Raw genomic sequence first — 24,994 nt, 5'->3', positions numbered from 1 at the left:
TAATATTTAATCTTTTTATTGTATAAAAATACAAAACAAAAATAGTTGCAATTGATTGATATCACTATGAAGCTAAAACAAGCACAAATACACCACAATCGACATAATCTTTTCTAGTAAATGTTTGTAAAAAATAAGCTGAGAATATCAACATCATGTTCTAAAGGCATAACCTAACTTCAATTTGAACCTAACTAAGGATTAACCCAGCATTTTGAGAACTTTGGATAGAACGTGTGTTTAATATGACATAGCCATTACACAGGGTCTGAGGGTCCCTGAAAGTTCCAGAGAACAGAATTACTTCCTCACTTGAGAAAGTTTGGATAGATTTTCCAGAATTCCCAAAACATGTTTGTCAAAATCTATGTACATGTTCATTGAAATCATTGCTGCCTTTTCTAAAATGACAGTGGTGCCCAGTGTTAATGGCTTTGGAGGCCAAAATAATCTCATTGTTATAGTAAATTTTACAATTGCTTGTTTACCCGTTCCAGCGATTGTATCATCTACTACAACAATAAGCTCAGTACCTCATCAGTGATGCAATAAATTGAAAGGGCTAAAGATTATTTCAGACAACATCCAGCAAAGCTATATAAACAGAAAAAAATTATACTCAGTTACTCACTCTCAAAATAACATACATATATTGCTCTCCATGGTTTAAAACAGTGTTGACCATTTCTTTTATTCGCCACTATATTGACTGTAGGACCAGCTGATTGGATCAACTTGGGTTTCTTGGCCCACGTTGTTCATGGAGTAGGATGGGTTCTGTGTGTTCCTCTGTCCATTGGATCCACTGCTGGCTGCATGTCTCATGGCTTCCAGATTGCTGCTGTTGGTTGCTGGATAGTTGAGCATGTGGTTGGACTGTTCATAGAAGGGGTAGCTTTCAGATTCCATCAGTGGCAAAGTACTTTGCCCTTGAGGCTCTTGTTTTAAAAGATGACTTGTCTGAGAACCGACTAGAGTGTGAAAAATTTCACTTCCATCCTGACTATTTGGATATGTGTAATTCATCTCAATCATCCCTGGGTTTGCAGTCCCATTCTGTGTTCCTGGTGCTTGTGAGAATTGATAACTTTGCCAGATAGTTTCACCAGCAGGCATGGGTTCCTTCCTGTGGAGAGGCTGCTGCGAATGCTGGACACTGTGCTCCAGCTGCTCCAACTGAGGCTGGGTGGCAGGAGTGCTTGAAGTGTTGAGAAAATCCAGGTCCCTTGGATTCAGTAAGGGAAGGTTTCCACTCTCCCCAGAGGAAGGAGGAACTTGGATAACCGGGTTAACCTGTGACATACCCGCTCCATTACTGGTCCCAGGGTTGTTGCTGTAGTGAAGCGAAGCCCATTGACCTTGGTTGTATGGTACTGGAGCTGGAGATGCTGAAGTGGATGGCATCATACATTCAGGAGAATAGGAATTGTTGTACATGTTTTGTTGATTGGGCCTGGGCAAACCATGATGAGGGGGCTTTACATAGGAATTTGGTTCTGTGGAAAACAAATTAATTCACAATAAGATACACAATAAAGAGTCATGCTTTATAACAATGAAATTTTCTTAGAATGTTGCTCGGAATCTTTTAGTTTCTTACCTCTTTTAATCCTTGGGTTTATCATATGAAGCTGAGATTTTGGTCCCATTTCTCCAGACGAGAAACTGGGGAAGGACTTCATTAGATTCTCAATTTTACGCTTCTTTTCTCGACAGCCATATGGATCTGAAAGAAAAACACACATTCTAAGCATGCAACATCTATAAGACCGGACATCTAAGGTTAATGTATATGGTAAAGAAATTTTTAATATTTATTTGCCAGAAGGGATAAGATTTATAAACGTTCCATAAACTTGTAACAGTCAAAGAACTGGCTGACATTCTGTATTATGTATGACAAAATGTAGTCTTACCTTTGTCATCAGGCAGATACCTAAACTCCATGGGTTCGCTCACTTCTTGGTCAGTGGGGCGACGCAGCTGCATGTGCACAGTGAAAGGAGACGTGATGGAGGTGTCACAGTAAGCAGGTGTACGGAAAACAATAGCCACCTGCCTGTGCACATCTGCCTGGGAGAAGGAGCCTCTGGCCTCCCAGGTCTTGGTGAAGAAGCGCACTTCTATATCGTCTAGTGTGATGAAGCAAGCATGGAAGGATAAGGTGAAATATGACTAATGTAAGTGTTACATGGTAGCATGAGGAAAGCATGAGTGTATTATTTTCAATAAATGATTGTTACAAGCATGCCAATGAATGACATGCCGACAATGAATGATATACAGATGAAAGAGTATAACAAAGATACCGATGGAAAAAGAAGCTCTGTAAGAAAAGTCAAATCAAAGTGTGGATTTGATAAGGAGTAAATTCTTTTGAGTGTTAATAATAAATATAGCAAATGTTCTACCTTTCTGAACTTTGTCACAGAGCAGGAAGATCTCATCTCCACCCTTCACGCTGCCACTGTTTTTGTTAACACGGCAGATACGCAGCTCAGCTGTGTTTGGGGCACCTGCAGAACAGCCAGTGAGATTATCAGTTAAAAGGTCATGCCACTATTAAGGACACAAATGGTACACAAGACCATGAGATGAAATGTAAGCATGAGATATGATGTGAATTTCTATATATCTCTCTGGCTGTGTTCCACTCTGAAGTGATCATGACAATGTCCTACTCCCTTAACAACTCCACCCTTCAAAGTGAAAGCTCTGAAGGGTCTCATATTGTAATGGATCAAAAGTAACAAGCATTTCGAACATACTATAATACATATGTCAAAAACAATGGTTGTGGCACATTGGCTGTGGTCACTTAGCGTTATGCAAACAAATCTCAAGCTTTCTGTTATGAAAGGAAGTGAATAAATGATCAAATTAGACAACAGACTTGCAGGTCCTGTTTTAGAACGTGAGGGTGGGGCTGTTTTGCACTTCCTCTTTAAGCATTTAAAGTGTAATAAAGCATCTACTTTGGGGAAGTGTATGTCTGTAACTGTGGTTCATGCGCTATCAATGACCACAACAAAAAGTGAACTACACCTCGCATGCACTACACACATAACACTTTTTCCTTCATTCTATCTTGCTCTGCGTTACCCAATGTCAACCTGTCCCATAAAGCCCTCTGTAGAGTGGCTTCCGCTTACACACAGTACTTACACTACCTAGCAACTCAGGAAGTGCTAAATGGGGCCATAGTCACTTCCTGTAAGGTGATAAGTCCCACTAACAGCTTGTGACATTCGTGAATTTGAACTCAATAAACTTTGCTGTGGATGAGCCAATAAAGTTCATCCACAATCATTCTGTGATCAGAAACACAAACAAAATCAAACTTGATCCATTTTCAACCGTTATTTTATGTACATACAGAACTTTATTACTGCTCTCACTAATGCTCTACTTACCCTGTCAGTGATTTTCTCTGAACAGTGATGTTCAGAGTTTGGGATGTTTATTTTTTATTAACAAACCTTGGTTGATATTTAAAAATAAATAAGTAAGTAAGTAAGTAAGTAAATAAAAAAATAATTAAAAAAAAAAAATATATATATATATATATATATGACATTCTAATTCTTTAAATTCATAACCATACAAATCATCGCTTGACTTGGGGCAACTGGTTACACCAGAATTTATTAAAAAAAATGTAAAAATAAAAATGTAATTAAATTAAATTAAATCATTTTGCATTTTAAATATACATTTCCCCCCTCCAGTTCAGTATTATGGGTTATTCTGTGAAGCAGAAGGGGAGGGAAGTGAATACTTATGCAAGCTAACTAAACTATACATGGAGACTAACTGTAGGACAGCAGGAGGGGTGTTTTGTAGCAACTCACGGTTGTCATAGATGGGATTGGAGATGATAGGTGGCAGAGCTATGCTGTAGCATCCAGTGTCATCTGGCAGAAAGACCTGGAAACATAGGCGCACCACGTTCAGGTCGTATTCCTCTGTCTGTAAAAGCTGCTCCCGAGGAACTGCAAATGCAAACAGACATATGGACCGAATAGATGTTAGTACGAATTGCAATTACACTGTTTTACTATTAGCTTATTTAAAAGTTAGAGGAATGTGGAAGGAAAGATAAAGCACAGTGGCAGTTTCTCAGAGTGGGTGCAGCATCACCAGCGTCAGAGTGGAGTGTGACAGACCAAAAACGTTCACTCAGTGCTTAATGATCTTGAATATCTCAGAGTGACGCTATCTCTATACGTCATACTGCTACAAAAGCTACTCAGCGGTATCCCCGGGTAAGTTGACAGTACCCACGCACACAGAAGCTCACATCTAGAGATTCAGTCACTTCACATACCACACAAAATGCGTGTGAAGATGTTTCTCAGTGCCTGCACACTCGCCCACTTGTTCTCTCTTTGCAGTGGACTCTCCCACCCGCTGGCACTGTGACGTGCGGCTGACAGCCGTGGTGAGGTCATAGCAAGTGGAAATATCACAGAGAACCGAAAATCAAGAGAGCTATGAGGATAGATGACGACTCTGCAGTGAAGAGGCTGCTAACCTGACGTTCAGTGCTCTGCCTCTGCTTAAACCACAAGGCCTCAAAGAGGAAAAAAAATTGAGAGGGAGAGGTGGATAGATATAAAAATGCAGAGTGCAGAACACACAGAAAAGAGAAGCAGATAGAGAAATGGCTTTGTAAGACACACTGATACATGAGAGAAGGTAGGAGTAGGTGAGTGGGTGTAGAGTCAAAGGCAGAGTGTGAAAATGAGGAGGTGATGTGCGTGCACAGTTTTGCATATATATATATGTGTGTGTATAGAGACACGGTAACACATCGATTAACGCATAAGGCTTGTGGGTGGTGATAGACCAAGCATTAGGGTGAATGTGGGGCGATGGGAGGATAGAAAAGGGACAGGGAAACCTACACATATCTCCAGCCACTGCCATCTACACTGTTTCTCACCTCACTTAGGTTTCTTTCCTACATAAATAGCATTGAAATATTTTACAGATGTTATTTTAATGCTAATTGAAACCAAACATCATACCACATGAGTCAAAAAGGCCAATAACTCATGACAGCATTAGAGAAGTGAGATCATTGCTGGCAAGCTTTCCCTTATACACATGATCAAACTAATATCAAAAGTAATTTTACTACAATGACACAGCCAAGACATTTGTTTCACTGATATTGTATATAAAAGCTTCCTAACCCATACTCCTTCTATACTGTAGTTGAACAGAAAAAAATATTTAGCTGCTTTAAGGAAGTAAAAGGATGGACATGTAATCACTTTAGGAAGCACAGAGCTTTCAGCAGAAGTGAGAATTATCTTCAAGCCAAAAAATGTGGACAAGAGGAAGTAATAACAGGACAACCGAGTCTGTCATGAAGTGTTGCTTCTACATTGTTCAAGAGTATGTAGATGTACTAAAAGGTCCTAAATGCTTAACGCTTAAATGCTTTTCTGTGTCAATTCCTTAAGCCTCCTTGCAGATATATAATGATCCATTTTGACAAAGCAATCCTAAAGACATCTTTGTAAAAATGCACAACTTGCTACATGAACGGACCTTCTGAAGCGCAGGTTTCCAACCCTGCTCCTGGAGTACGCATGTCCTGCACATTTTAGTGTTTTCCCTGCTCCTGAGCACCCAACTAAAATAAATTCAGATAATTAACAGCCCTTTCTGAGTGGAAGTGTATGGGTGTATGTGTGTGTGTCCAGGACCAGGTTTGAGAACGTGTACTCCGTAGGGACAAACCCGTGAGCATCATAATGGTATTAGGCATAATACTTTTGTTTAAGAATGTTCCATCAACAGCATGTAACAGCATGTTACAACATTCCTATGTAAGCCAGTTAAAAGATTCAATACTTTTTCCTATATTGTTTATATGTAAGTTTAGTTTTTACAAGAATATATATAACTATACTTTATATTTAGTATAAGCAAGTCCTATATTCCTGCCCTGAATAAATTTCCCCGGTCACATGCCATGTGACACCGCAGCCACTTTTGCAACATTACTAAAACGAGAAGTAATCTTTTTTCTTTCCTAATGATACCACTGTTGCTTAAACACAACCAGCATAGCAATAACAGAAAGTATGTAGTGATTTAGTGTCAGATCTGCTAAAATTAATGATATTAAGTTCCTCTTATTTGTATGAGAATGTTATCCTATCATCCTTTGAACAAATGTAAGACTGCAGAGAAAAGCGTGGTAACACCATGAGATAAAAAACCTCTTACCATTGAAGGGGTTGAGACCTCGGTTTACTCTCTGTATTATGGCATCCTTAACTTCTCTCCTCCTTACACACTGGATGCCCAGGTTTTGGAAGCTATGAAAATAAACAGTGAAATAGTAGTCAAACCAAGGATATAGTCATTTGAAGGTAGCAAATCATATGGATAAACATTCAGACAAAACACTACAGGTTTAAGTTAATATGTTCATATCAAGGGAACCCCCTCACTCCATTCCTTCTTGGAAACATTTTTATATTAAACAAAAGATGGACAGACCTTCAGAAGAAAAGTGGTACACTACGTGTATGGTGGAATGTGGGGTAATAATTTTGTATTTGGGTAATTTTGATATTAAAAATTCATACGGTGAGCAGCCAGGGGGAGATTGATTGATGCAAATCCATACATATATACATAAAAAAATTCTACAAGAAAATAAGCAGTAACATTTCTTGCCAAAAAAAAAACTTTTGAAAAAAATAACAACAAAACAGTCTGATATTATTGTAATTGTTCTGCTTTATAAAAATGTATAAAATGAATACTTGCAGTTTATCCACAAAAACAACAAATTCACACAGTGAGTGCATGTGAATGCAGTTCATTTAGGATGCAGTTAATTTAGTAGGCTAATAAATAGTTCAGACTTACGCAATAACCCTGCGTTCAGGTGCAATTTCTGCCTCGTAATATCCATCCTTGCAGTCTTTCCCCACCAGGTCATGTGGGTGTGGTCTGTATGGCTCATTTTTGGTTACCAATGACACACGCACCTTTCCTCTTCCGCAGGTGTTCAGAATCTGATGGCAAGAAGAAAACAATTTATTAAGGTTGATTGCTGCTTAATAAACCTGACCAAGAAGTGGAGATCGATATGAGATAGGAGTTGTATGCTGTATACCTGGATACTTGGATAAGTTCTATTATTGTCCGAACTCCTTTCTCCAGGTATGCTCCCTGCCGAACGGCCTTCACACTTATACCTGAAGCGCATACCTCTTTGTTTAGGTTGTTCAAAGATCTGAACACAGGGCTCTCCCACTAATCAGAAAAAAAGAACAGGGTTCAGCCAGTGAATGGTGATTCTAGTAATTTAGTTAATATCAGAAACTGTCAAAGACAATAAAGACATGGACAGATCTCCTTTAAAAACAACCAGATTTGATAGTAACCAGTATGTCAGAAAGCAGGCAACATGACTGGCAGGTAACAGAATGTTCACAGACGGTGAGAAACACCTGAAAATGGTCAACATATGAACATCTGTAACACCACAGCGTTTTTTCCTCAGAACCTGTTTGTAACCACAGCCGACATAAAATAATTTCCCTGTTGCTACACCTGTCTGTATACACTGCTCACAAGCCGTCTGATGTGCCAATAGTTAATAATATGTGCCACATAGTACAATTATGATTACCAAGCCTTTATCACACAGCTGTGCATGGCACAAGATGCTCAGTTCCTGTTCCAGTGTCTTCTTGTGAAACAAGTACCCAATCTTCTTGGCTTGTTTTTCGAGTAAAGTCTATAATAGCAGCCCATGGGAATATTTACACAGGGGAGCTGAGATACACATATAGGATGCATTGCTGTCCATCTTTCTATCAGGCACATGTAGAAAATGCTATAAAGCAGTGAATACACACAGCTGACCCCAGCCTCAACTACCTGCTCCTCATGCAATACACAGGAAGTGACCTAAACTACAGTACTCATAGTAAAAAGAACAAAAAGAGGGAAGTAAGCAAATAAGCAACAGTTATAAGCAAAGGATAAACTTTGTCATATCAGTAGCAGTTATTAACTTACTGTTCAGCACAGGGAAATGAGCTGTACAAGAAAAGACGAGAGGAAATCAGTACATGGAAGAAACAAGCGCACAGTTTGATAACGTCGCAGCTCTAATGGGAACTTGAAGTCGAAAGCAGTTGACAGATGTTCCTCATTTTCATTTCAAACTACGAAAACGTCTGCCATGAATTTCATGATTTCTTTCACACTTTCTCTATAATTTTGTTTGATTGATTGATTGATTATTTATTTGTTAAGTGTTTTTAAACGCAGCAACATCCTCTCAATTGTGAGATTATAATAAACACATACACGGACAAATCCATTAAGGAGAACTGAAATCAATTAAGCTATAGTTCATTATTGTAAATGAGATGCTGTAAAGCTTAAAGGTGATTCTACTGATTAGTCCTTATTAGGTTAAAGTAGTAAAGTCTTTAATCTCATACTTACCATCCATTTCGGTGGACACCCTTACGACAGATTATAGTACGTGCGTCTGGTGTAGACTGAATGAGTGACGAATGAACTGCGCAGTGATGTTAAGTAGTGCTGTGTCGGTAGCGAACGAATCGACTCTTTGACTTGAACGCAGAGAGCCGACTCTGAATTAGATCATTTTACTCTCACTGGTAATTCAAAAGTATGTATCGTACATACACGATTCTGTGAAAATGATTTGACTCTCTCCTGTGTATTAATGTCAGACTACAAGTCTTCTTGGTGAGTGGTGTATTTTAGGGAGTCAATTTTCGGAATCGAACGACAGGAATCGTATTCAAATTTAAGGTGGTTAATCACCCTAGTTAGCTATTCATTTTATTTTAGCTATATAGTTCAGGTGTGTAGTACAATGCTATTTATGCTTTTAACTGAATAGATTTTTTTTGAACATATATAATTTAAGGTGCAATAAAATTTGATTGTTTGTTTAATCTGGCAATGAATCTATTTGGAGTCAAAAGATCCGGCTCTTACTTTTGAGCAGAATCGAATGCGCATACAGACACATCGCTATCAAGGCTCGGGAATTCCCCAGCTAAAACACACCCCTTTTATCTAGAGCCAATCGGAATAAAGCTTGGTGTAATGCTTACTGATACCTCTACATTACAAATTTACTTGATCTGCAATGATTTTCAAGGAGTGTCAGAAAAACACAAGCCCCTAAATGGTTAAGAATCATAACAGGCAACTTCATTAACCAGTTTAATATCAAGTGTGTGACACAAAAAAACAAAAACAGAAAAAACCCATCAACCCATTAAAATAATACATACGAACATGAACATTGACATTTTAAAACTGATATAAAAATAGTATTTTTTTTACCCTATAATAATAATAATAATAATAATGTCTAATCAAATGAACACATACGCTGTAAACATTGTACAAGTCTAGAGATCACAGCGTCATCTAAAGGGTAATCCCCCTGTGACGTCATTCGCCTACACGGATAAATGGGAATCTCCCAGAAAACGAGAACAAGGAAGTTTATTTGAGACAACAAAAAATAAATAGATAGCTATAAGCTGACTATCCAAAACACAAACTAACAGATAATTCAACCTAGTTCACAATAGACATACACGTATGTATGTACGTGTGTGTGCATATTTTATTTATATATACACACACATATACATATATAAAAACAGGAAATAACGTGTGAAATAAGTGGTGTAACTGACCTAAATCGTTAATAACCTAAACACACACTTTACTCTCAAAATGTCAGACTATGGCACTCACTGGCAAGTCAATGTAAAGCACAACAGAGGTATGGACGAGAGACCTGGTATTATTATTATCATCATGCCTTACATGCTTTGATAATGAACTATACAAAAGGGTACAGAATAAAACGTTCAAATATCACAAATAAGTACCATACACATTGGCTGTTTGTGCATGAGACGGATTTTAATTCGAAATGGACGAGAAAAGCAACATCGAGACAGAACCATTCCACCAAACTTCCTATGAGGAAATGGATGTGCGTGCGCACACCACCAAGGAAATTACACAGTATATAAACAAATAGATGAGCAGTAAAGACAGTAGAAGTTATGGGGTTTGTAACTTTTTTTATGGTCTCAGTTTCAATGAGGCAGAATACATTATATACAAAAATACGTATTGAAATAGAACTTTTGCCTTACCAAAGAAAAAAAGAACAAGTGTGTGTATATATATATAGTTTGTATTTCCCCCCCCAAACAAATTTTAACAGCAAATGCCAAAACCTGCTTGTGGAAATAAAGGTTTGAAGAAATCTCAAACTGCAATGCCTGAATATAAAAATTATTCGGTACAAATAAGCAAATAAATAAAAGGTGAAGAAACCCCAAAATGAGTAGCAAGCCTTGTTTTTAATACTTTTTTTTTTTTTAAACTGTACATCTATGGGGAGAGCAGTGGTTTTTTGGGAGGGAAAAAAAAAAAAAAAAAGCACTGAGAAATAATTTTCTCTGTGTCTCCAGATGTAAGTAAGATGCTGCTGCCAACAAAACCTCCATGGGAGGCGCAGTGGTGAAGCCCTAATGTCAGGGAATAAATCTCTCTCACTCACACAGACAGCAATAATATAACCCATTTCATCAAAACACAAGCCTAACATGACCAGCTCTGTCCACCCAAGCCTAACAAACAAGATCCAACCTCAGCCTTCAAATGTTGTTGGTGCAGTAAATACATATGTGCTGGGTCGGTGGGCGAAGAGATCAGCAAATAGGTCACATTTAGGACAAGGCCGGCCCACTCAGATATCAGTCAGCCTTCAAAAATATCCTGGTCAAAACATAATTCAAAATCATGACAGTAATTTTTTTTGGGGGGGGGAGAGAGAGAGAGAGAGAGAGAGAGAGAGAGAGAGAGAGAAGAGAGAAAAGGGGGGAGGAGGAAAAACAAACAAAAAACAAAAAAGAAACAAAAAAAAAAACAACCCACCAAAACATCTTTACACAAAACACATTTTTTTTTAGTTTTTTTTGTTAGTAAAAACTACAATATAATGGTATAGAAAGATTAACAATGACTTTAAAGACATTATATACAAACTACATCTACTGTACAAGTTACATTTGAAAACACGCTCAGATAGGTGTCCACTTAGCAAGTCTTTTTGACACATTGAGGCAGTATATATATATATATATAAAAGAACATGGTCTAATACGTTTTACTGATACTGTTTTACAATGTCTCAAGGAAGATCAGATGAGCACCTGTGGCAGCCTGAAATTAAAAGCATTGATGCTGTCCACAGTTGTGTGGCTCTCTCAAGTAGCCTCCAAGCAGAGTTCGAATGATGGTAAATTAAGTCGAAAAGGAAAAAAAACCCAAAATCCTGGAATGGCTACCACATTTACCATGACCTTGGAGAGCTCACTGCTATCGGTTAAGAGTGAGTCTGATTGAGTTTTTAATGACACGCAGGTTGCTTGTAGGTACTGGAGAGGAAGCATCTGGCAGTTCTTTACTGGGAAGTCTCTGAAAAAAGACAAAGATACACATTATACAATCTACATCATCACTGATTTGAATAACAAAAGATCCTGACATGCCAAATACCTGTGTCCTTGATGTATCAATAGTGGGAATGGGCATAGGCTTTGTAATTGCAATACCCTCCTGTTCAAAAGAGATTTTAATGAAGGGAAATTTGACAAATATACATACTTCTGCCAAACACATACACAAACTACCATGTAAGCAACTCTTACCCCTGTTGAGCCGTCGCCTGATTCCTCACCGTTTGAGGATGGTGGGTATGGTTCTTTAAAAGTATAGTCATCAGAGAACACCTGTAGTAAAAAGAATTTAATACACATCGGAAACCTCTTGAAGAGCAGACAATGCATACAGTATATAATCAAACTCAAATATTTGCCAATCATAAGGTTGAGAAGAATAGAGGTTATTCCTCAATTATTAAATAATTATATTAACACACAAATAATTCAATCAATATAAACAAACAGAAACTATTAAAAGAATGCATCAGATCACTTTGTTTAAAGAGAAGGAATGCGAAACCAACCTTCATGCAATAAATCTTACAAGTGCACTATATATCTGAATCCCAGTGAAGAATTTAGAATACAAAATTTTGCATGTAAATAGGCTATTTACCTGCTCTGTATCTTTCAGTTTCTTGTGTGGCTCTTCCGTTGAAGGAGAGTGGGGCCTCTTAGGGGCAGCTCCATTGAGGCCGTTGATTTGGTCAGATGAGCTGGTGTTTGGTGGGCTCATACGTGGAAGGACGTTTCGGCCCACCACTGTGGGAATGGTGCTACCTGCAACGGGTGTAGTAAGCTTGGCCACATGGGGAACTGATGTATCTGTGGTGGGGAGATAGAGGATGTTTTAGACAATGTGGCAAGACCAAACATTATAACTTCTACATAAGCAGCCTTTAGAACTTTAGAAGAGTTAATGTACATGAAACAAGTACTACTACTAACAACAGCAACTGTGTATTCATTACAACTTTATAATCTAGAAAAGAAAATGGACAAAAAAAACACTTACTAGCGCCAATTACTGGAATCGACATTCCTGGCCCTATCTTTGGAGGAGATGACTCTGAGGATGGAGAGCTGTCCACAAACATGGGAACTGAAGGCTTGGGTGAGGTAATGCTATGTAAAACAGCAGAAAAACACAGAGGTCAAGAGAAGACAACTAGAGGACTGTAATATGCGTGCGCACACATACAAAAATTAAATCAGTTCTGACTGGAATTACCTGTCATCAGGTGTTGAAGCAGACTTGCAGCTTTTGATGACTGGGGTAGGAGAACTGAAAGGGGTGCCTGTATCAGTGTCTCTGGAACTATCCAGCTGACTTCCATCCAGTGAACAACGTTTGGAACCACCACCATTTGAACTGCGATTTAGATCTCCCAAGCTCTGAACAGTTAATAACACACACACACACACACTTAGGGTAAGCTATTCAAAACTAACCATTCACAATATTAGAATCCATATTATTCATTAAAAACAAGCAAGCAGAATAATATAAAAATAAATTAAATAAAAAAACAAACATTAGTCACATTAATTTGTATTTAATTTGTCTCCCCATTTTTGGAGAATACCCCTACCTTCTTCTTCCCTCGGTGTACAAGCTCAGCAGGTAAGTACTGATGCAGCTGCTTCTTCCTCACGTGTGTGGCTTCGATGGTCATCCCTTCCTTCAGCATGTTGATATTACTGGCTTGCCTGTAGACTACAAACAAAAATCTTTATTTCTTTAACATCCTAACTTTATCCAAGTGAGGGAGACTACAGAGAATGTATACATAAAAAAGAAATGAAAAAAGAATTACCAGTGTCTGTAAAGGACTGGATGTCATAAGTTAGATCAATGTTCACACAGTCAGCATTCTCCAACTTTTTGAAAATGATTCCAATGAACCACATTGAAACGAAGTCATTGCTGTAAAACAAGTTGACAGTAACGTGTCACAATTAAGCCCATGACATAGCTAATATATCCAATGCTTTGAGCCATTTCTGTACAAGAGGTCCTCGACATTTAAATGTGGTGTGTGAACGTTAGGTGAAAGTTACTCACTCGTTACGGCTCTCCTTTGACCAGGGAAAAGACTGAGGATTCACATGAGCAAGAGTGATGTATTCATTTCGCTCCAAATTGCCAACCAGAACTCTAATCTTTGACTCAACCAGCCCAACCCTAAGGAAATCACATGAATATCATTATCCACACAGTGTATTAGTCGTGTAAACATTTTAAATGGCCAACAAAAAATTCTCAATTTTATTTTTAATTTTCACAACAATCCTTGTACTACTGAAAAGAGAAGTGATAATTACAACCTCATAAAAATACTAAATCCTTAATGAAGTCCTGAATACTCTTTATTTGCACATTACCACTTGCCAATAGCAACCAGACCAAATAAATTATGGCATTATAATGTTAAGTTGTTTGCAATAACACCACAGAGGTTTCCAAAGTCACATCATCCACAAATGTTACTTTTATAATTAAAACAAATTTCATAGATTGGACATCTAACCAGCATAAATAGTATAGTACAGTACCGAAAACTTTACATTAATTAAGTAAAAGAATAATAAAAATAATTGCATTAGTTTTACTTAAATTACAACAGGATTTTTTATATTTTTTTTTACCATTCTAGGTGGTTGTCCTCAGTGGATGCACTGGCAGTAAGCACGATATAATGTCTAACAAAAACAGAGGAATTATGATGTCTCAGGGTTTACACAACCAACCAATATAGAAATATTAGACTATATAGTCCCTGACAAAAGTCTTGTCGCTTATCTATTTTGTAGAAACACCTACTATTAACCTGATTTTTAATCAATCAATTGGTGTTAGAAATAGCTCATATGAAAAGCTAAAACCCTCCCAAATGATGTTTAATGCACTGAAATAAATTAGTTTCACTGAAAAAAGATTTATCATTTAATCAAGACAGAAAGGTCAAATTTTGGCAAGACAAAAGTTTTGTCGCCTATACAGAAATTGAACAAATTTACTGCAAATACAAAAATGTGTGAGCAAATTAAGTAGTGGTGCTGTGAGATCCAAATGTAATATCTTGTTTGACTTCCATGAGCTTGAAGGACTGCATCCATGTGGTTTAGCAAGGATTCATACAATTTATTGATGAAGCCAACATGAATAACAAAGAAAGCAGTCTTGCATGCCTCCCAGAGTTCATCAATATTCTTTGGTTTCGTCTTCCATGCTTCCTCTTTCATCCTACCTCACATATGCTCAATGATGTTCATGTCTGGTGACTGGGCTGGCCAATCCTGGAGCATCTTGATCTTCTTCGCCTTGAGGAACTTTGATGTGGAGATGGAAGTATGCGACGGAGCACCATCCAGCTACAGAATTTGCCATCTTTTATGGTTGGGAATATAAGAGGTAGCTAAGATTTCTTGGTATTTTAGACTATTGATGTTGCCTTCCACCCTGAAGATCTCTCGCACACCCCATACTGGATGCAACCCCAGACCATGATTTTTTCGCCACCAAACTTCACTGTTTTCTGGGTGAATCTTGGATCCATGCGGGCTCCAGTAGGTCTCCTGCAATATTTGTGACGACTGTGGTGTAATTCAACAGAAGATTCATCTGAAAAATCCACCTTCTGCCACTTTTCCAGCGTCCATCCTTTTAGCAGGCTGTGGGCCTTGTCAAATGCCACACGGTTTTTCAATTGTCTTTTGTTTAGTGCTGGCTTCTGAGCACTGATTCGACCATGGAGGCCATTTCGAGACAGAATCCGACAAACTGTTCTGTTGACACAGGGACTTCAGGTGACCAGGTCTCGTGGAGCTCTGCTGCAGTGGAAAATGGGCTGGCCTTGGATTTTTGAGCCAACAAACAGTCCTCTTGAGCAGTTGTCTTGCGGGGTCTGCCTGACCTGGGCTTGCCCAAAACGTCTCCAGTCTCTTCAAATCTGCCACACCAGAAGTGGATCTGGTCTTCAGCCTCTTGATAATCAAAACTTTAGTCACTGGGTGAATCTTAGACATGTTTGCAGAGGTCTATTTGCAGTTGGTGTGAAGGTCTAGTATACTGGGGTTCTTTTTATACACACCTGAGCCCTAATTGATCCATTATTAGTCACAGGTGAAGCTCATATGACAAGGTGACAGCACTTATGTATTTACAAAAATTGACTCAATGGGTTTTACCAAGCTGTGAATATTAGAATAGTTTTGACAGTTTTGTTTTGCACTGAAACATTATTACAAAAGCTGTTGGGATAAAAATGAGCCATTTCTTGTATTAAAAAAAATAAATAAATAAAAAATCTTGATTAGAAATATTTCAGCGGCACTTCAGGTCAATTTGAACACAAGTGACAAGACTTTTGTCAGGGACTGTACTATTAACCATATACATGTTATTATACATACTTGTACTTTTGAAAAAAGTTTGGTGGCTCGAACAACTTGGACCATTCGGCCTTACCCAGAAGAATTTCATCGGTAACAGCAAGGCCTGAAAGATCAAGAAACAAATGTAAATGTTTTGTAAATAGGATCGTAAAGTGCCTTTCCAGCGGTTCTCAAAGTGTGTAACCAAGGGTGTGTGATACATAACCACAGGGTCCAGCCATAGTATAATTGTTAGTTAGTTGCCATTAAGAAAGCTACTATATATTAACAGTGTTTGTCGTCATTACCCTGTTTGAATAGTCCCTCGAATTTAAGAAGTTACAGTCAACACTTACCAACAGTTAACTTAATTTTAAACTATATATTGACAAGTTCATGAAATAAGCCTGTATTAAAGAGTTCACAGAATTTATTAGTTAAAAGGGGTTCCTGGCTCCAAACCTTTGAGACTAAGGTTGCAGTAAATGCAGTAAAGTGCCATAGACTTAAAACAAACCGTATTTGAACTCTTCGCTCATGATGGTGCGGGTGGAGGTGGACACGTTGTAGGTAGAATTCTGCTGGGGATATGCAGGTGTGATAATCGGCATCAAATGGTACCTGTCTGATGGGTTTACCTACAGGCAAAACATGTAATTATCTTGAAGGTGGAATATGAAGAGTGTTCAAGTTTCCATTCTTAGCCTTTGGGTGTTCTTGTTTATCAAAACACACTTACCCGCGGGTCCCAGACCGGCAGATTCAAGTTACTGTCTTCAGGTTGCTTTAAAAGGACAGGATTTGGCCATTCCCTGAGTGGGGGTGGGTGGGGGTGTTGGGAAGAGAGACACAAAAAAGAATAAAAATAAAACTCGTGTTAATTTAAATTTCTTCAAATCCAGTACCCATCTCTACACAAATTACACAATTCAAGTCATGCATGCTGTGACTGTGATACATCAGGGAGACCAGCATTATTAATTAAACAAGTGACCTTCATTACTTCCAATGCGGCTTAGTAAACAAAGAGCTTGTGAGTCAGTCAGCGGTTCTAGACTTTGCTTTAATGGCCTATAGTCTATGAATATCAACCCTATTAAGCATCTTTGTGAGATTGAAATGGCTAAACAAGACTGAACAGTGGTATAATTTGCAGAGGTTCCACAAATTCATACTCTTTATTAAACCAAGACAGACAATCCACTACAGCAAAGAACAAGCAATGGCATATTCCTGTTCCCATGCAAAAAAATAAAAAATAAATCATATAAAAGTTATATTATGTAGAATATACAGGTGTAACAATTCATGGTCACAGATCCATTTGATTCATGCATCACAATTCAAGATTCAATTAAATTATCTAAATGTTTTAAACAAATCACAGATGAAGAATCACTGAAAAGATGCCTGGTTTATTTCTTAGAAATGATCAGTGTAAAGCAATGTGCCTTTTTGACTGAATAAAACTAACCAAATTTTCACACAAAATGATCACATTTAATATTCTATTCTAAACATGTGCTACAGAATCAAAATATCTTAAAAATACATAAATTCACCCCAAATTTTTATTGACTGATCTTGGAAAAACAACTGAAACATAATTCGCTCCATAACAGGACATGATTTTACCAGAATTATTGTTAAAAATAGTTTTTTTTCCCCCCACACACAAACACACACACCTTACCAACCAAACAAAACACCCACCCACCCCTCGCCACCCACACACCTGCCCACTCCGTGCCACCCACCCACCCCTTGTTGTGGGTCACTGTGGATGGAAGCGTGGTTGTATAATTTGAAAGCAGCTGAACATAATTTTTTTGACAAACTTGTGAATTAATTACACAAACAGTTTGTCAAAAAAGTGATTTTCAACAACAAAGTGCAGTGGTTGTTGTAATTTGTACATGTAATGTACATTTGGGGGGGGGGGTTCTGTAGCAATATAGAATAAAGTTATGGAATATGCACAGTGCATGAAACAGATGTTCTGGTCTGTATTGGGTCAGATCTAACTGACACTATTTGATATTACAGTTGGGTAATGCAAGATACGATCTGGTGTGTATTCAAAGCTTTTATAACATTGACTACATTGTTATATAATTATACTATCTGACAGACTGTTCCTAATAAACTCCTAATAAAATGTCTATGTAGGAGGTATAGGTATTTAGTCACTGTGATAAAATGATTACAGCTGGAATCTGATATTAAGTGCCATACCATTTGGAGAAGACGAGAAAGAATTTGTGCACAAGTGTGGCAGCCACGGCATTTGGGTAAAGCTGACAGGTTCTGGCAACCAGCATTGCCCAGGACACACCACCCAGGAAGCCAAGCATGTTGGAGTAAATTCCACGACCTGGAAAAAAGATTCACGGGAAGACAACAAAGAAGGAATATAAAAATGCACACAAGTTGCAAAAATGTATACAAGTTTCAGTGCACAGATGTTAATAACTGGACATTTGTTTAGCAAAATATTTAGATACACTATTTAATTAATGCAAGTTTGGTGCATTTCTCCCCATAAGCAACAGAACACTATTCTGAGAATTTCAGTACAGGATCATCAGTACAGAACACTAGCAGTTCTCTGGCGCCACCTAATGGATCATAACAGTACTTCTGAAAAGGGTTCTTAAGGTCAGGCAAAGTAAGTACAGATGATACAGAATGCATTTCAAAACACACATTTGCATATTTTGTTCTGTTAACCCAATACACAGAAATTAACATTCTATATATATATATATATATATATATATATATATATATATATATATATATATATATATATATATATATATATATATATATATATATATATGCTATTTCACGGAAAATGCAGTGCTGTTAATGCCTGGTTAAAAACCAGTTATACTTTGATATACAATACTTGCTTCAAAATGTATTTAAACTTTCTTTAAATTTAAAAAAATATTTAAATGTAGAAAAATATAAATGAATGGGCTGAAGCCGTTTGAAAGCTATTCAAGAGCTCTTTTTTAACTGCTATAATGTGGTTGTAGAATCTTGCATAAACTCTTGACCTGTATCTGTATGTTTCTCTTGCTTTAGGCTGCCGCCACATGAATAGTTGGCTGAGTAGTTAACTGTATAAATGTGTACATGTTCCTAATAAAGAGGATGGGGAGTATATACTTTATGGATTTTGCAGATTAGAATCTCTGCTGATCAAACAGTACGATTGCATTAGATGCATAATTCACAGAATGCACAGTCACACACACCCAAATGCTTGTCAGTGACGTACAATGGGAAATAAAGTATAATTTTCAAAGCCATATCAATCTGAGGTTAATTTTACAGCAAGTCATACAGAATCAGCAAAAGAAAAAATGGTCCCAGTTAAAACTCACGCTTAGCCCACAGTTTGATGGCCCGTAGAGTAAGTCTGAAGTTCTCTTTGTTGGGCACCAAGTAAAGGATTTCATCAGTAACACGACAACCTGCACAACATGACATTCAGAGAAAAAGACGTGTCATGCAAAATGTCAGAAAAATGTAAAGACAAAAGAATGACTAAAAATACAGCAGGGAAAATAGACAAGATTAAGCATACGCCAACTTTGTCGGAATGACTTACCATTTAAACTGCGAATACATCTAATATCCAGGTTTCTGAGCAAAGAATCTCCTCGAAGGTCCAGGTTATCTGGGATTGATTGCAGCGCAAGTCTTGCAAAAAGAAGATCAATCTGTAGGAAGTATTTGAGATTAAAATAAATTTTTCAATGTACACAGTTGATAATCATCTCACTGTGTATCCATGTTACCTCGATTCCATCAAACTTGAATTTGATCACTGGCACAAATGCATCCTCTACAGCCTGAAATACAAAAACTCATAAATAAAACCACCAAAATCAACTTATTAGGAAATAAGGAAGTAAAATATCAGGAAATAAATGAAAACAGAGTAAAGAGGAGCATTCACCCGCAGGTCCTTAATCTCATCATGCTGTTTGAGTTTTTCAAAAAAAGATGTGAAAAAATCACTCCTTTCAACATGACGAGGTGCCACACATAGGGCATCTATATCAGCACCTGCAGAACACATTTGTACAGATTTGAGGAATAGATTCATTCTAGTCAACAGCCAAAAATGACTTAAGGAAATGGTGTGAAAATGACTTCTAATGATGCTCAAGTCACTAATCAATAGTCGAGTGTACCTTTTGTGTGCACTCCCAGTCTATATGACCCAAAGGTAAAGATTTTACCCCCAACATTTGCTACAGCTGAAGGTGGAAGATTCTGAAATAGCAAACACTCATTTAGGAGAAAAATACTCACTCATCTAAAGGCAATCAAAAGTTGGGATATAGGTAGGACTTTACCTTTGATTCACTGATCTCTGCAATCCACTCCTTAACAAATGAATTCAGTTTACCAAGAACTGCAAGCCTGTGATGATTAAAAATGCTTGTGTTTACTTGTCACTATCAACATTAAAAAGACAGTACACTGTAAACGCATCTCCCAATTGTGCAGCTAGTTGGAATGATTCATTCTACTGTACATTGACACCCTGCTAGGAGTTTACAATGAAAAATTAAGTGTCATGTGCAGGAGAATTTTGCAAGAAAATATAAAATATCTGTTAAAAACAAAAAAACAACAGGTTTCAAACATATAAACAAAGATAACAGCATGATAATTATTAAGGTTATAAGCAGGTTATTAAAAGAATCACACCAAAGAAAATGACAATTGACTTTCATGCTTCAGGGGAGTCCTATAGTAATTAGGACAATTTAGCCTTGTTTTATTTTAATACAATTTAATAAATAAATAAATAAATAAATAAATGCAAACCACCACCTGTTATTAGCTCATACAAGAATAAAGAATGGACAAAAATCCTTGCATGGTTGCATGTAAATTTAAATTGCTTACACGGTTTCTATATAATTATTGTGAAAGTTAACTAGTGTATAGTTTTATATAGCCACAGATCAAATAAACAGCAACAATAAAATCCATATTCATAAGCCACAGAGGATAAATATTATTTTATGTTCTATAAGAAAGTAAAAAGGTGATATAGGAAGCTATAACAATTTAGTAAAAGAAAATAAGTATTCTCTTTTGCCATAAATGACAATTATTTATTCTGAACTGATCTCTATAAAATCAAGCAATACTATGTGATAAAGTTTGTAGGATGCTGAACATTTAAAAACTTACTTTTTTGCCATTGAATATATACATACAATACAATATCTGAACAGTGTATCACCACCACCACCTTACCACACTCACCTGTGATTAAGTTCATCTTCATCCTCAAACACTCCAAAAGGTTTCATGGCCTCTATGAGTTTCTGAGTGTACAGGTGGTCAATATCCCGGGGAAAGGCCAGGCTGATTGAGGATGTGATGCCATAGTGTTTCTGAGGCTGCTGCCCAAAAAGCATGTTATTTCCCGAACTGTTCAAAGGGGTAAAAATGAACAAAAATCTCGTTGGTTTCTAAAAAGGATTTGAAGTTAGTAAATTTAAACAGAGTAGACAATTTAACCAGGAACAGCAGGAGGAAAGAGTTTAAACATGTTGTTGATACCCACTATAAAAGTTGTGTCACAGCTCAACCCATCATCTTCACCTCAGACTTTACATTAGCAGCACTACCTCTTTAAAATAAATAAATAAATGAAATAAATACACATATTTTGATTAAAAAAATAAAATAAAAAATTCAAGTCCCAGTTACAGTGCCACAGCAGGATGGATTTTGCAACTCCGTCCTTCTGAACTCCCCTTAGATCATAATACTGCAACTATCGCTTCTCAGAGTTGAGGACATGAACTGCACTAAAAACTCTTAGGCTGTCTAATCCGTTACTGTTAGAAGCATGCTACACTGTTACCTCTGCTGATACTTCTAGAGACGAGCTATTCAAAAAGACCCTACAGTTATAAAGTGAAGTGCTTCTGTTACATTCAGCACGAGCCACGGTCGCAGCACAGACCAGGAGTCATGCAACGCTAGGTGAGTAGCATGAACAGCCTCTCGTGAGACGTGATGACTGACAGGATGATGACAGATGAGAACTTTTGTTCAACATTCTTACACATGAATGCCATTAATACGAATAATTGCGCATCCATCACAGCTCAGCACATGCTCCACTGTAACCTTATTGCGCTGACAACATATACACCCGATTCATTGCACTTGTGAAATCTAAAATCATTTCTCATTTGCAGGCAGCCTAAATGTTTGCCAGTTGGCTGTTGTAATTTAAACAGGGATAATAAATTATTTATTTAGACAAAACATACCACGAAACAAAAATTCCCATATTGTTCCATATGGTGTTTTTAAGTTCATTATACATTTTGGCTATCAAACGCACACGCAAACATGACATTGGTTTTAAGAGATAATCCAAACAACAATATGTTTTGGCTAAACACTGTTGCACACTTCCCATGCTAGTTAGTGTGCATCCTTCCCCCACCTTTAGCTAAATACAACGTATAAACAAAAACAAGAAAACAACAACCTGAGAGTGGTTCTTTCTGCAATACACACAGGAAGAGACACATGTTAAACAGTTTTTGAAGTTAAATTTCTTCTTTCGCTTTCACCACATCCTTGTGGGATTTAAACAGTAAATTCATTTCACAATAGTTTAGACAGATAGATAGATAGATAAATAGTTAACATAGCTTAAAAATGATAAATTGAAGATTTATATGGCAACCTTCTAAAAAGTAAATAATGTAATATTCATTAGTTTCCCAAAAACTAAGCAAGCTTAATTCCGTTGAGCAGCGATGGAATCACCAGAGAATCATCATGAAGAAGTTGTTGGAAAAACTGGTTCAGGCTTATCTGAAAGACTTCCCTGGACCCTTACTGGACCTCCTGCAGTTTGCCTATTGTACAAACAGGTCCATGGATGATGCAGTAAACTTGGGACTGCGTTACATCCTGCAACACCTGAATAAATCAGTGACTTATGTGAGAATCCTGTTTATAGTTCAGTTCGACCTTTAACACCATCATTCCAACAATCCTAAAGACCAAACTAACCCAGCTCTCTGTTCCTATCTCTATCTGTCAGTGGATTGCCAGCTTTCTGACAGATAGGCAGCTAGTCAAACAGCCGCTCCATCAACACTGGCTCCCCTTAAGGTTGTGTTGTCTCCCCACTGCTACACCAACAACTGCACCTCTAACGACCCCTCTGTCAAGCTCCTGAAGTTTGCGGACGACACTAGTCATCATCCTCATCAAGGACCGAAGCAAGTCTGCCTAGTTACAGGAAGTTAAAGAGATGGCTGTCTGATGCAGTCACAACAACTTTGAGCTCAGTAAGCTCAAAACAGTGGAGATGACAGTGGACTTCAGTAGAAACCCGCTGCACTCCTCACACTCACCATCATGGACAGCACAATGACTGCAGTGAAGGCATTTATGTTCCTGGGCTCTACCATCTCTAGGGACCTGAGGTGGGACACTCAGATCAACAACATTGTATAATATTTAAAAAAAAAAAAAAAAAAAAAAAAAGCCCAACAAAGGATGTACTTCCTTAGCCATTTGAGGAAGTTTAACCTGCCACAGGAGCTGCTGAAACAGTTCTACTTATCTGTCATCGAGTCTGTTCTGTGCACATCAATAACTGTGGCTTGGCTCAACTACAAAATCAGGCATCAGAAGACTACAGAGAATGATTCGGACCGCTGAATAAATTATTGGTGTTTCCCTTCCCGCCCTTCAAGAACGATATATTTCCAGAGTGAGGAAAAGGGCTCAGAAAATCACTCTGGATCCCTCTCCTCCAAATCATCAGCTTTTTGAGCTTTTGCCTGGCCGGGGCTACAGTTTTCCCCCATTACGCAATAACAATGTGCAATAATCTATATTTATTTGTTACCACCTCCATCCTAGTACATCCCTGCACCTCATTCTATTCTATCGTCTATAGCACATAATAGTACATAATTTATTTTTCACTATTTTTTGTCTATTTGTATTTATATGAGTATTTTTCATTCTCATCTTATTTTTACTGCCTATGTGGTGGTGTTGTCTCTGTGTACTGGAAGCGTTTGACACAAACAAATACCTTTTATGCGCAATCGTGATTTTGATTACGTCAGTGTATTAATTCATGCTTCCAATATAGTAATATAACTAGTAATATATACATCCAATAGGCAAATACACCTGTGTCCAATGGGGTTGAGGTTGTATAATAAGCATGCTACCAAGTCCACAACTAGTCAATGGTCGTTTGCTGTTGCCAAAGTTAAAATTACCAAGCGGTTCTCCTTAAAACTCTGACACACAAGACTATACAAAGCAAAGTTCACTTAACATATGCAAAATATTAACCAAATACTGTAAGTGGATCGGGATATGTTTATTTTTTTTAAAGCTAGCTAACAACAAACACAGTATAGCCAGTCCAGCGGTGCTAACCTCAGTTCCTTTATCTTGCCTAACGTTCCTCCTAACTTAGCACTTTGCCTGGTAAACAAATATATATTCGAAACACAAAAACAACAAGACAAATGTCATCGAATATTCTATGCAAAACTAACTTCATTACTGTTGGGAGGATTTGTGAATACCGTGAAAAACACTATTTTCCTAGAGGACGTTTTGATTGTTGATATTCTACCTGCTAAGCACGCAAGCTGCTAATTAGCTTAGCCACGACTATATCCAACATCTAAAACATGATTTAAAAAAAAATAAAAAAAATGGACGCTTCTGAACGGTAGTGACTTACGCTGACATTTCTCTCATGACCCTTCGTAGAAAATACCATATATTTTTAAACCACACTTGAAGAAAACATAAACTCAGCTAACAGCAGCCCCGTCTCTTTTTATAACAATAGTTGTACTCCAATATGGCGCCCACCGGCCAACGGCATCCCGACAGGCTTTGCGCAATAAAACCTCTTTGCTCTGCTACACCGGAAACGCCTCAGAGCACTTGGATGTAATAACAACAGAGATGGCGATCATTTTAACAGTTATGCTTTATTCGTGAGACAT

At 37.6% G+C, this 24,994-nt stretch overlaps 2 protein-coding genes across 4 annotated transcripts; both read right to left on the bottom strand.

The window, feature by feature from the left end:
* rel (v-rel avian reticuloendotheliosis viral oncogene homolog) lies at positions 1-8,640 on the bottom strand. 2 transcript variants are annotated; one of them, XM_027136324.2, is made up of 10 exons: positions 8,491-8,622; positions 8,056-8,076; positions 7,145-7,284; positions 6,895-7,043; positions 6,244-6,335; positions 3,852-3,992; positions 2,412-2,516; positions 1,917-2,132; positions 1,601-1,726; positions 1-1,496 (listed from the first exon to the last, which is right to left on the bottom strand). In XM_027136324.2, the coding sequence occupies exons 1-10, from the start codon at positions 8,495-8,497 to the stop codon at positions 691-693; spliced, it is 1,803 nt and encodes a 600-aa protein (XP_026992125.1). In that variant the 5' UTR covers positions 8,498-8,622; the 3' UTR covers positions 1-690. The 2 variants fall into 2 exon arrangements, with proteins under 2 accessions (XP_026992125.1, XP_026992126.1); XM_027136325.2 differs by lacking the exon at positions 8,056-8,076 and having other exon boundaries at positions 8,491-8,640.
* A 1,470-nt stretch (positions 8,641-10,110) lies between these two features.
* On the bottom strand, positions 10,111-24,882 carry papolg (poly(A) polymerase gamma). Of its 2 annotated transcripts, XM_027136327.2 has the most exons (23): positions 24,724-24,876; positions 21,541-21,606; positions 21,237-21,404; positions 20,312-20,378; positions 20,147-20,228; positions 19,909-20,018; positions 19,748-19,801; positions 19,558-19,669; positions 19,331-19,420; positions 18,171-18,309; positions 16,675-16,747; positions 16,453-16,573; positions 15,975-16,059; positions 14,208-14,261; positions 13,624-13,743; positions 13,376-13,485; positions 13,151-13,275; positions 12,790-12,953; positions 12,574-12,683; positions 12,175-12,383; positions 11,766-11,846; positions 11,614-11,673; positions 10,111-11,532 (listed from the first exon to the last, which is right to left on the bottom strand). In XM_027136327.2, the coding sequence occupies exons 3-23, from the start codon at positions 21,389-21,391 to the stop codon at positions 11,434-11,436; spliced, it is 2,220 nt and encodes a 739-aa protein (XP_026992128.1). In that variant the 5' UTR covers positions 21,392-21,404; positions 21,541-21,606; positions 24,724-24,876; the 3' UTR covers positions 10,111-11,433. The 2 variants fall into 2 exon arrangements, with proteins under 2 accessions (XP_026992128.1, XP_026992130.1); XM_027136329.2 differs by lacking the exon at positions 21,541-21,606 and having other exon boundaries at positions 24,724-24,882.
* Positions 24,883-24,994: the final 112 nt, after the last annotated feature.

The sequence above is a fragment of the Tachysurus fulvidraco genome, chromosome 4 (genome assembly GCF_022655615.1).
Source record: "Tachysurus fulvidraco isolate hzauxx_2018 chromosome 4, HZAU_PFXX_2.0, whole genome shotgun sequence".
In the NCBI taxonomy this organism is placed as follows: domain Eukaryota; kingdom Metazoa; phylum Chordata; class Actinopteri; order Siluriformes; family Bagridae; genus Tachysurus; species Tachysurus fulvidraco.
This window is presented reverse-complemented; position numbering and strand designations above follow the sequence as displayed.

Excerpts from the sequence above, each read along its gene's own strand:
- papolg (XM_027136329.2), bottom strand. Across the intron at positions 14,262-15,974 it reads AACTTTTTTCAAAAGTACAA|ACATTATATCGTGCTTACTG; the intron begins GTATGTATAATA and ends TGTTTTTGTTAG. Across the intron at positions 12,684-12,789 it reads GCTTCAACACCTGATGACAG|CATTACCTCACCCAAGCCTT; the intron begins GTAATTCCAGTC and ends TGTTTTACATAG.
- rel (XM_027136324.2), bottom strand. Across the intron at positions 6,336-6,894 it reads CCTGAACGCAGGGTTATTGC|CTTCCAAAACCTGGGCATCC; the intron begins GTAAGTCTGAAC and ends TTATTTTCATAG. Across the intron at positions 1,497-1,600 it reads AAACCCAAGGATTAAAAGAG|AACCAAATTCCTATGTAAAG; the intron begins GTAAGAAACTAA and ends TGTTTTCCACAG.